General features: G+C 46.5%; 1 protein-coding gene across 1 annotated transcript in view; it reads left to right on the top strand.

Annotated features, from left to right (window-relative positions):
- The window catches only part of LOC111954778 (regulator of G-protein signaling 12-like), a 101,611-nt gene that overhangs the window by 85,600 nt on the left and 3,121 nt on the right, over positions 1-12,890 (top strand). The window contains exons 14-17 of the mRNA XM_023974695.2: positions 476-575; positions 4,476-4,540; positions 5,078-5,174; positions 5,418-6,011. Coding sequence (XP_023830463.1) covers positions 476-575; positions 4,476-4,540; positions 5,078-5,174; positions 5,418-6,011 — 856 coding nt within the window. The remainder of the gene's footprint in view (positions 1-475; positions 576-4,475; positions 4,541-5,077; positions 5,175-5,417; positions 6,012-12,890) is intronic.

The raw sequence follows: 12,890 nt of genomic DNA on the forward strand, positions 1-12,890 counted from the left end.
CTGTAGAGCATGACATTGGCACTGGGTGGAGTCTCATTGGCTTGGAAGGGGGAAGGAACCTCATGCTCTTCAAATGTTACTGGGTGGTTAGCTCATTCTGACTCAACCAGCCTCAGATTTTGCAGAGAGAGGGCTATAATTATGAATGACTACACTCCTGAAACATGAGGGAGGAAGAGGGTAGAAAGACTCCTCCCTTTCCCCCAAATCCTTGCCAGCTAGTTGGTTTATTTTTGTCCTGTGGTGTGTTTCCAAGCATTTACCCCAGTATTATACAGGAAGCTAAAGCCACATTCTAAATAGAGTGAGGGCTTCCATGTCTTACATGGTTAATGATAGTACACAGAAGTTGAGATGATACGCTACATGTTTGAATGACATGCTAATATGGCATCATCCTAATCTGTTGAAATGGATGGGAACATGCTAATAATGCTAGCAAGGTAACTTTCTAAAATGCTGTGTATTTTGACAGAGTGGAGAAACGGAGCCTTTAGACCTAGGGGCGCCAATATCCAGCCTCGACGGCCTGCGCATAGTGCTGGAAAGAGCGGATCCCTCTGCTTCAGGGAAAGGTAAAACCACCACCACACCAAACTCCAAAACACACGCTAAGACAAGAGACAAGGTCAACCAACCCTGAAGAGGGTCACTGTTTCCACTCACTCCTACAGTGACCTTGCATGGTCCCAGATCTGTTTGTCTTGCTAGTGTAACCAAGCTAGGAACGTACCACAAGCTCACTCCACAGCTAGCTTGAAATGTCACTGTTGGAGCTATCCAATTGGTACCTGTTGTATAGCTCAGACGGTTTGCACGGGCAGTCTGGTTCAAGCCCAGTCAGAGGTAGGTTCAGGGAGGCAGCGCTACATGCTAAGCTAGCACACTGACACCGATTATACCAACACCTATGGTTACTGTCCATAGGAGTTATCAAGACTGTTACGTGCCTCCTTGAAGGAGGGAGATGMAGGAATCAGGAGCAGGAGAGCAAGGAAATCCCAGTGGCACAATAGTTTATTAGAAGTCCCAACTCAACAACAACATGGGGGGGAAATACGCCCAAACGAGGTCGCCACACACAGGGAAAATAAAACGCTACACACGGGGGAGAAACCTCTACTCCTTAACACATACCAAAACGGTACAACTGCCGTGAGAAAGAAAACCCGTGGTGCAGACACACACCCCTAACAAAGAAACCACAGCAAACAATCCCGCACATAGACTAGCAGGCAGCGGAGGTAAATAAACCCACCGAAATCAACTAATAGGACACAGGTGTAAACAATACAGACAGACACAAACGAAAAGRAAAAATGGATCGGTGGCAGCTAGAAGGCCGGCGACGACGACCGCCGAGCACCGCCCGAACAGGGAGAGGAGCCACCTTCGGTGGAAGTCGTGACAGTACCCTTCCCTGACGCGCGGCTCCCGCAGCGCGCCGACGCCGGCCTCGAGGACGATCCGGAGGACGAGGCGCAGTGCGATCCGGAGGACGAGGCGCAGTGCGATCCGGATGGAGGCGGTGAAACTCACTCAGCAGAGATGGGTCCAAGACGTTCTCCACCGGCACCCAGCATCTCTCCTCCGGGCCGTACCCCTCCAAATCGACGAAGTACTGCAGGCCCCTCACCCGACGCTTGGAATCCAGTATGGATCGCACTGTGTATGCCGGGGCCCCCTCGATGTCCAGGGGGGGCAGAGGGACCTCCCGCACCTCAGCTCCTTGAAGCGGACCAGTTACCGGCCTGAGGAGAGACACATGAAACGAGGGGTTAATACGGTAATAGGGGGAGCTGTAACCTATAACACACCTCGTTTATTCTCCTCAGTACTTTAAATGGCCCCACAAACCRCGGACCCAGCTTCCAGCAGGGCAGGCGGAGGGGCAGGTTTCGGGTCGAGAGCCAGACCCGGTCACCTGGTGCGAACACCGGGGCCTCACTGCGGTTGCGGTCAGCGCTCGCTTTCTGCCGCCCTTCGGCCCGTTTCAGGTGCCCGTGGACGGCCTCCCAGGTCTCCTTCGAGCGCTTCACCCATTCCTCCACCACAGGAGCCTCGGTCTGGCTCGGATGCCACGGTACCAGGACCGGCTGATACCCCAACACGCACTGAAAGGGTRAAAGGTTAGTTGAGGAGTGGCGGACTGAGTTCTGGGCATCTCTGCCCATGGAACGTACCTCGCCTACTCCCCTGGCCGGTCCTGGCATTGCGACCGCAGAAACCTACCCACATCCTGGTTTACTCTCTCCACCTGCCCATTACTCTCGGGGTGAAAACCAGAGGTCAGGCTGACTTAGACCCCCAGACGCTCCATGAACGCCCTCCAAACCCGGGACGTGAACTGGKGACCCCGATCAGAAACTATGTCCTCAGGCACCCCGTAGTGCCGGAAGACGTGAGTAAACAGGGCCTCCGCAGTCTGTAGGGCCGTAGGGAGACCGGGCAAAGGGAGGATACGACAGGACTTAGAAAACCGATCTACAACGACCAGGATCGCGGTGTTACCCTGGGACGGAGGAAGATCGGTCAGGAAGTCTACCGACAGGTGTGACCAAGACCGCTGTGGAACGGGGAGGGGTTGTAACTTCCCTCTGGGCAGGTGTCTAGGAGTCTTGCACACCGAGCAGGAGGAGACATAAACCCTCACGTCCTTAGCTAAAGTGGGCCACCAGTACCTCCCCCTAAGGCTTCGCACCGTCCTATCGATACCCGGATGATTCCCCACTGCTCCTGAATCTATTAGCGCCTTATGCTGGGAATGGGGGGAAAACTCAGGGAAAGAAATTAACACATACATGTGACCAACAGGGGGCTCTGGGTGAGCCTGGTGCTGACTCACCTGGGGTGTCCGAACAGTACTTGGCCTGCCGTCTCGACTCCCAGACGAGCTCCTCCAGCACCGGTCGCCAGGGTGCCCTCTCCGACCACACCCAGTGCAGGAGGAGGCTCCTCTTCCGATCGCCCTCGCTGCAGCACCCCCTAACTCCATGGGGGTTGGAGCGGAGGCGCTGGGGGGTGGAACCAACAGGACCCGATCCGGACGCTCGCGCGTAGCCAGCAAGTTGTCCAACCTGATGGACATGTTCACTAGCTGGTCCAGGGTGAGGGTAGCGTCTCTGCATGCTAGCTCCCTGYGGACGTCCTCCCGTAAACTGCACCGATAGTGGTCAATCAGGGCCCTGTCGTTCCACCCTGCGCCGGCGGCCAAGGTCCTGAACTCCAGAGCGAAGTCTTGYGCGGTCCTCGTCTCCTGCCGTAGATGGAACAGACGTTCACCCGGCGGCGGGTGAACTCTGGGTAGTGGTCCCAGACCGCGTTGGCCCAATCCAGAACTTTGCCTGACAGGCAGGAGACGAGGTCGTTCACGCTCTCACTTCCCGAAGGAGCCGGGTGCACGGTTGCCAGGTAAATCTCCAGCTGGAGCAGGAAACCCTTGCACCCTGCAGCCATCCCATCGTACTCCCTCGGGAGCGCGAGCCGAATACCGCTGGGGCCGGATGACGCCGGAGAAGGTGGTGGTGCTGGTTGGAGTGTGGCTGGTGGAGGGATAGGCAGGCCACCCCTCTCCCATCTCTCCATCGTCGCCATCACTTGATCCATGGCGGTCCTGAGACAGTGGAGAACGGTGGTGTGGTGTTGCACGCGCTCCTCCATGGAAGTGGAGAGCGTGTCAGCTCCTGCTGATTCCATAACAGGTGCKCGATTCTGTTACGTGCTTGCTTGAAGGAGGGAGGTGCAGGAATCAGGAGCAGGAGAACAAGGAAATCCCAATGGCACAATAGTTTATTAGAAGTCCCAACTCAACAACAACATGGGGGGGAATACGCCCAAACGAGGTCGCCACACACAGGGAAAATAAACGCTACACACGGGGGAGAAACCTCTACTCCTTAACACATACCAAAACGGTACAACTGCCGTGAGAAAGAAAACCTGTGGTGCAGACACACACCCCTAACAAAGAAACCACAGCAAACAATCCTGCACAAAGACTAGCAGGCAGCGGAGGTAAATAAACCCACCGAAATCAACTAATAGGACACAGGTGTAAACAATACAGACAGACACAAACGAAAAGAAAAAATGGATCGGTGGCAGCTAGAAGGCCGCCGCCGACGACCGCCGAGCACCGCCCGAACAGGGAGAGGAGCCACCTTCGGTGGAAGTCGTGACAAAGACAGCACAAACAGATCTGGGACCAGGCTAATAGAGACCCACTGGCATACTCAAACCCCCAATCACCCTAAGTGATAGTGACTGGAGAAATTCAGTGGCGACACTTTTCCAATGTTGACCTTGCACTTCAGCCCATCTGTTTCCAGGAATTCAAACCACTCTTGTAATCTATGTCCTGTTTTGTTGTCCCACTTACTTCTAGTGATAAGCAAAGATATCAGAGTTATGGAGGATGCATGGGATGGCTCGTTGGCTCAGATTCACCTCCATGTTGTTTTTCTCTATCTCTATAGATTCCAAGTCAGCCTCCTTGAAAGCCCATCTGCCATCTTTGACCAGCAGGAGTCTTTCAGCAACAGTAAGGAGACTTCCTTCTTTTATCCCTGTTTTCACTTTTCTCAAGTATCCTTAAACTTCTAAATGTTCTGTCTCCGGCTCCCCTGCTATGCTGCTTCTTAACAATTTAACATCACATAATAATTGCTCAGGTGCTCTACTCTACTTTGTTCAAAGTGGTTTCCTTGCTTGAATGCTGGCTGCAGCTGACTTGAACACTGACTGACCCCCTGCTTTGTAGTTCATCCTCCAGGTCGCCTTTATAGTTGAGACCTGACCTTGTCCCCTAGGGATATTACATTAACCTGATTTACTAAGCACCAACGAAACAACGCGCATCAATGAAACAACACACATAAAAGGAACAACGGGCCTGTGTTATATGTTGTTTTGGGGTTTTCCTTTACTTCTGAAAATAACAGGGCAACAGGTGCAAACACTTAAACACTCACAGTGTAAGTAAATCTGTCCGGGATGTGTCGTAGTGGTGTTAGTAAAGGGCATGCACAGCCTCCTCCCTCCCTCTTAATGGAGTGCGTTGTTATTGTTGCGTCTGCAGGGAGATGACAGGTCATCAGGAAAGGCAAGCGGACCAGAGCCGTCGCTCCCTACGGAAAAGAGAAAACCGAAAAAGATTAATATAGATGAAGCTGAAGGTAAATCATCCCCCTCTCTTTCTACTCTGTGGTGGCTTCTCTGAGCTTTGCTTCGCTGCGTCACCAACACCACCTCTTTGGCAGCATTAAAAGGAGCCTTCAACCTTCACAGTTATCTCTCAGTGCAGCGTGGGGCTGTGTACTGTACACGTTAAACTAACTAATCCCCTTTTTATCTGACCAGTTTCCTTGTTCTTGGGGAGGGTTTTAGGAATAGGAAGTAACTGCTTTCTCTCTCTTTAGAATTCTTCGAGCTCCTGAGCCGGGCACAGAGCAGCCGGAGAAATGCCCAGAGAGGCCTTCTTAACAAAGAGGACCTGGAGTTACCTGACTTCCTGCGGTTAACCACCTGCTCCCCCTCCACTGCCTCCCTAGACGCGACTTGCTCCACCCCCACCTCCATCAAACAGGGCCAGGGGGCAGGCAGGGTGAACGGGGTGGGCGGCACCCCCGCCCGCGGTCCCCTCAACGCCAGCCTGCGCTCCGAGAGCCTGGACTCCTCCCTTAGCAGCGCCAACGGACACTCCCACTCCGCTGCGGGGCGCAGGGCACTGCCCCTAGCCCGCCACCCCATACCCACCTTCGGTGCCACCCTCTCCCCCATCCCCCGACTCTTGGAGGCTAGAGGCCCAGGCCTCAGAACGCTGGAGGAAGACACCCATGCTGACCTGACCCTGGTGGGAGAGGGGGACATCAACAGCCCCAACAGCACCCTTCTGCCCCCCTCGCCGCTGCCGCTGTCCCACGAGGGTAGCCTGCACGAGGCTAACTTCACCCCTCCTGCGCCCTGCGCCCAAACCTCCCAGGATGGATGTGGGGATGGCCAGTCCAGCTCAGGTATTTCCACATTGTGACTATGCATTAGCGTGTTGGTGTGTGTGTGTGTGTATGTGTTTGTATATGTGTGAGAGACGGAGAGTGTGTGATCCTGTGTGTCTGAGGGATGACCTGACTTCCAGTGACAACTAATTTTATACTGACTCCAATGCACTTTATGTACAACTGCTCTCAGTTGTACCCCAATAATTTTTACTCCTTTGAATACTTTCTAATGAACATAGATAGCATTGTTTGTGGTCACTTTCAATAGTAAGTTGAGTTCAATTGTAAATAGTGATGTATATATTTAGAAATGAATGACATTTACATTCGCATACCACTGAACTGATGGGTTTTACAACCTAACTGAGATTTGAGGTGATAGTCAACTGTAGAAAGATTCGTATTGTTGTACCACAGAGTATATGAGGATACAGATTTGACCCAGGTGAATAAACTCATTATACATTCATAATGCTTTAATGGTCAACATGACAAATGTCATTACAATCCATGAAAAATAGTCCTACTATAATTTGACAGCAACCAATTGTAGCAAGCTACAATTACCATGCAGGTGTGAATTGTTTGGTTTGATTGATTGTAATAGAAAACCTGAAAGATTACCATGAGTCACAGCCAGCATTCATGTCAATCAATAAAAGCTCTATGCTTGCATTGTGAGTTTATAATTGGTGTGTAGTTCTCTGCCCAGTACACAGCTACAGACAAGATAAAACGTAACCAAAGAGTTATGAAATTGTTATTTGAAAAGATTACCATGTACCTGTACATTGTATTATTTGTATTGAATTATTTGAATTGAAAAGCTGTATTTTCTTCCATCCCACCCTCTAATGCAATGCAATTCAACAATGCCAATAAGTATTTCACTCTGGTTTTAAAATTCAATKAAATATATAGAGAAAGAAAACTAAAATTGTTTTTTTTCCTTCACAAAATTGTGATAATTATAGTCAGTGATGATAGAGCTAGTTTAACATGAACGGTATCATTGTTGAATTGCATGTCACACTCTGTCTGGAATCATCCTTTCCCTCTGTGGATGCCTGTTGTAGATAATCATGAAAATTAATTCTGTATCTGTGTTTGATTAGATCTAATAAATGTTAGACCTGGAATCACATCGTCTGTCTTTTTACACGTTTGTAATCTCAAATTCAGTTACCACTCCATGTCTCCTCTTCACCAACTTTCCCCAACACGACCTGTATCTCTTTCATTTAGTTTGTCTTCCACCTCCTTCTCCCTGTCCTGTTCTTGCATGCTAGCTGCTTTGTCTGTGGGCTTCTGAGAAGGTTGTGGCGTCTGTGTCTGGGTATTTTTGTTGTTGCTGTGTTTGTGTTTAATTCTGATTTGTTTTGTCTGTGTGAGAAGGTCATTCGGTGTTGTGTTTGTGTGTAGTTMTGATTGTTTTGTCTGTGCGAGAGGGTCATTCGGTGTTGTGTTTGTGTGTAATTCTGATTGTTTTGTCTTTATAAGGGATTGCAACATTTCTGTAACTTTCCCAAAACCCCCAGGTTTTCCAGAACTCCTGGTKKGAAGATTATTTCCTCTTGATTCCAGGAATCTTCCATCCAGGATTTCTGGARAAAAAAAATATTTACTGTAATGTACCTCATCTAATGTATAATGCTTTTAGTATGAGCCGTGTATATCTGTATCACTCCTGGATTTTCATTTCTCATACGCCTTACCCACTGGTCAGTTTCTCGTTCTCCACTATATACAGTAGGACCTTTAAGTGAGGTTGATAGTTGTGGTGAGCCAGAGAAGTTGGTGAATGCAGTCAACTAACTCCTGATAATTKAAGTTTTAGAGTTCCCAATTATTTTGTTGCTCCTGATAACGGCATGCTCTGATTGAATACACGCTGCCACAACAGTCCCAAATGAATCTAGTTTTGCCTGTTATCATTCACTATCTAATGTCTATCTCTATTGGGGTGGGTTAGTCTGTCAAAACGGAATGAGCAGTGATGGGAATCGATCACAATCTCCAGCATTATTATCTGCAACTGGTAGTTTGCCATGACAGAGTCAGTGTTAGCCAGTTTATCTGTGTGATTTCACCGWAGTCTAGGTGTCACACTGGTGTTCAGACATCTATTAGAATAATAACAACACGCTTTGAAATCCCAATTTAAAAGTGAGCCTTATCCAACTGTGCTGTTTGAAGAACTGTACAGCAAAAAAAATCTGTCAAGAAGCAAGATGGCTAGAATTACATAAGGTGTTTACATGTCTCAGCTCATCTATTTAGTATGTATTATGATCCCCATTAGCTGTTGCCAAGGCAGCAGCTACTCTTCCTGGGTCCAAACAGGATTTAAACAATTACATCACAACAAAACAAAACAGCCTACGTCATAAATAAAACAATACATCATACAGGACATTATTACTCTCTAATTACAAATTTACAATACTACAATATAGCAATATTACAATGTGCTTGTGTGTATAGTGTATGTGTGTGTCTCTCTTTGCTGTCCGTGTTGTGAGGTGAGGTTTTATCTTAAAAAAACAGATTTAACTGCTCACTTGAATTACTACGTAGAGGCATGTAGTCACGGCTCTACGTAGTACTGTGCGCTTTCCCTGAGTCTGTTCTGGACATGGGGACTGTGAAGAGACCTGGTGGTATGCCTTGTGCGGTATGTATGGGTGTCTGAGTTGTGTGTTAGCGGTTTGAATAGACAGTTCGGTGATTTCAACATGTCAATACCTCTCACAAAGACAAGTAGTGATGCAATCAATCTCTCCTCTACTTTGAGCCAGGAGACATTGACATGCATGTTATTGATATTAGCCCTCCGAGTACATTTAAGGGCCATCCGTGCTGCTCTGTTCTGGACCAACTGTAATTTGTCTATGCCCTTCTTTGTGTCACTTGACCATATAGCTGGGCAGTAGTCCAGGTGTGATAAAACTAGTGTTTTTTTGATTATGATGTCAAGAAAGCAGAGCAACGACCTATATGTTTTGACCTATATGTTTTGACCTATATGTTTTGACTTATATGTTTTGACCATGTCAGTTTACAATCAAGGGTTATATCCAGCAGTCTCCAAAACTTGCTCAATTGCCATTTTATTCATTACAAGATTTAGATGAGGTTTAGGGTTTAGCAAAGTATTTGTCCCAAATAAAATGCTTTTAGTTTTTTATATATTTAGTGCTAGCTTATTACTAGCCACCCATTCTAAAACTGACTGCAGCTCTTTGGTAAGTGTTGCAGTGGTTTCACTTTCTGTGGTAGCTGACCTGTATAATGTTGAGTCATCAGCGTACATAAACACACAGGCTTTACTTAATGCTAGTGGTAGGTCATTAGAAAAAAGTAAGGGGCCAAGATGGCTACCTTGAGGTATGCCAAACTATACCTGGTTTATGTTTGAGAGGCTTCCATTAAAGAACACCCTCTTTGTTCTGTTAGACAGGAAACTCTTGAAACATGATATGGCAGAGGATATAAAGCAAAAAAGTGTTTTCAGCATCTGACCCGGGTTCAAATAGCATTCATTTTGTTTCAAATACTTAAGCATGTGCTTGATCAAACTTGTCTGACGCAATGGAACCAATAGAATAGTCCCCAAAGTGCAAACCAATGGAATAGTCTTCTGAAGTGCATCCATCTAGCACTCCAGGCAGGCTCAATCAAAACATTGAAGTATTTGAATGAAAACAAATTAAGTTTAACCCATGCCTGCAGCTCAAAGGGTGGCACACTTCAAAGTACACCGAGTCCGTCACTCCGGAGGACACGACGTGTCTAGCCCTGACCTTTTCTAAATGGCTCTGTCAATAGATATCTGTAAGGTGATATGTGTACACAAAATGATACGAGTGGGTAGAATAAGACTCACAGTCTCTCTCTGCTCGTCTTTTCTGGTTACTAAGCGCATCAGCCTGATTCTGCCACATTGGGAACCATGGTAACAGGTCCGCCTTGCATCAGTTGAATGTACTGCTGCAGAGAATAACTGTTGCTATTTTCTCTGTTTCTGTCGTTTTCTCTCGCTCTCACTCTCACTCTCACTCACTGCCCGCTCCAAGCTAAACAGAAAGCCTGAAAATGCATATATCCCTGCCTGAAAATGCATATAATTTTTGTTCTTTATTATGCATGCAGTATTTATGTTCTGTTCTTTACCTGTGCCTTGCGGAATGTTCTTGCTTGCACGACAGCCAGTACGCATCTGTATGCACGACAGCCAGTACGCATCTKTATGCACGGAGGAATGCGGCATGCACACAATTAGTGACAGTACATCTGAAAGGTAACATTTTTCTGTCACATTATGATGGCAGGTCAATTACCTTTGACCTTTAAAAAAGACAAATTGACATATCATCAGAGAGAAATAATTGTATGCAGTGMATCAGGCATATTTCTGAGTAAACTCAAATAATTAGATGTTGTATCATTAATTTACATATAAATGCAATCATCTYGCACTTCAGKCAATCAAACAATTGTCTTCTTAATAATCAGTGGGATGAGTAGAAATGAAATCATTCCTCTCTTAGTTTATGTTATGGCTACTGTCAAGACTACCATTCTCTGCTGGAGAAGGTTAACAGACGCCATATATTACAAACCAAAGGATTCATCTAACTAGGAGCCAAGGGTTTATGTTTCCTGGGGTTTACTTATACGAGTGGAACGGAGTTCACCTCTTATAGCAGTGGAATGAAATTCACCTCCACTTTGGCTTAGATGTTAATTAACTAATATCTGTTCAAGTTTTGGGCTCCCGAGTGGCACAGTGGTCTAAGACACTGCATCTCAGTGCAAGCGGTGTCACAGCAGTACCTGGTTCATATCCAGGCTGCGTCACATCTGGCCGTGATTGGGGGTCCCATAGGGCGGTGCACAATTGGCCCAGCTTCGCCTGGGTAGTCCGTCATTATAAATAAGAATTTGTTCTTAACTGACTTGCCTAGTTAAATAAAGGTATAAAAAAATAGGATGAAAAAGCTAGTATTGTTCTCATACAAACACAGAAACCCCAGCTGTAGCTCAAACATATGTCCCAGTTAAAGGAACCTTCTTCCAGCTTTTACCGACTACAGGTAGGCCCTAATATTTGTGTTTGTAAACTGAGGGGTTTTGGCAAATGTAACTTATGACAATRAGGGTGGTTTTGGGTAGACTGGTCCCAGATCTGTTGTCTCCCTCTATAACCTGATCCCAGATCTGTTTGTGCTCTTGCCAACTCCATTCCTGTCATTGTCCAGCCAAACATGTTTGCATGACAATGAGTGTGACAGGGAGTTGGCATGATAGCATCAACAGACTGGCACTCAGACAGAGAGATTCTGGGGTCAGCTCCTATAGGATATCCCAATTCAATCCCTGACTACAGCATTAATGTAAACTTATGTTGAAAAACCAAACACAGGTCTGCTAGCGTCACCCCACCTAACATTTGAAATAACAATCAATTTGACCTCATGAGTGTGTTCTGTTGAGATACATTTACCGTTGTAATATCTCAAATATACTGTATAATCTGATGATATCTTAATTATGTGTTTCCTTTCCATGTCAAATCAAATGATGGTTGTGCAGCTGGTCAGATAAACATGTATTGGTCATTATTTGTTTAATTAATTATTTTGGCCACTAGAGGGCGACAGTATACAGTATAACTGTTCCTCCACCACCACTTAAGGCATTAATAACCTCATCTACCATACTAGGGTGTTCGAGGATGAGCTCAAAACTGTTCAGTTTTCTAGTCATAGTAAAGAACCAATGCATAACATTTGATGCCGTGGTTTGGTTATCATATTTTTTACTGTATTTATCATAGCAAGTGCATTTTTTGAAAAGGACTTGTAAGTAAGCATTTCACTGTTAGTCTACACCTGTTGTTTACGAAGCATGTGACAAATACATTTTGATTTGATTTGTATAGTGATTGGTCCTGATTCTAAGACTTTGTGATATCATTGGCCTTGCCTTTGCATAAATGGGACTTATTTGTCATTGCCCATATCCAGAATTTAGAACAGCTTTTATACTTTCCAATGCAATCAACCACTTAGGCAAAGGGCTTAGCGTTCAACCCACTGCACCATAACAACAAAATGAAAAGGTGACAATCGTAATACCGCCAAAAAATAAACAGCTTAAAATGATTCAGAATTCTGTGAACCCTGTGAGGATTGTGTGCCTGAGGGACGTGGTGGCTCGAACATTCTTTCATCTCTCTTTAGATTTCACTGGCTGCATCCCGAATGGCAACCTGTTCTCCATATAATGCCCTGGTCAAAAGTATTCCACTATGTAGGGAACATTGGGAAGCAGTCTGGCTGACACACCTGAAAGCTGGATACCGCTGACCCTCAGTCTGTCTTATCATCAATCTGGCAGTAACCAGGGGGCCTTGGGGCTGATCTCAGCCAGTCTGAGCTGTGCGGCTGGTTCTGTTCCAAACTGGCCCTGGGGAGAGCTGGTCTGTCTGGGCAAGTCTGGTGCCCTAGGACATTGACATAAGACACCCGACAGACAGCCAGCAGGCTCATGTTAACAGCAGTGCTAAGACAAGAATTACACCTCTTAGCTCAACTCTTTAATGAGAGCTAGACGTTTATTCCAAACCACTTCAATCGCTCAATATACTTCTCATAATTCCCACTGTCATAATTTGCTGTTGACTATTATTTGAAGTAGCTTCATGAGACAATTTTGAGCACATCAACTTTTTAAGTAGGCCTACGCTTGGCAAAGAGGTTGCTGTGTGTGTTCAGCTGTGAGAATGGGAACGACGTGGAGGTTGTGTTTATAATACTGCATCGATTCTGTGAATCAGAGGCGTAGGAGCTCAGAGGGTGTATGTGTTGGAGTCACTTAGACCTCTTGTTT

Source organism: Salvelinus sp. IW2-2015, linkage group LG3 (assembly GCF_002910315.2).
Source record: "Salvelinus sp. IW2-2015 linkage group LG3, ASM291031v2, whole genome shotgun sequence".
NCBI classification, from domain to species: domain Eukaryota; kingdom Metazoa; phylum Chordata; class Actinopteri; order Salmoniformes; family Salmonidae; genus Salvelinus; species Salvelinus sp. IW2-2015.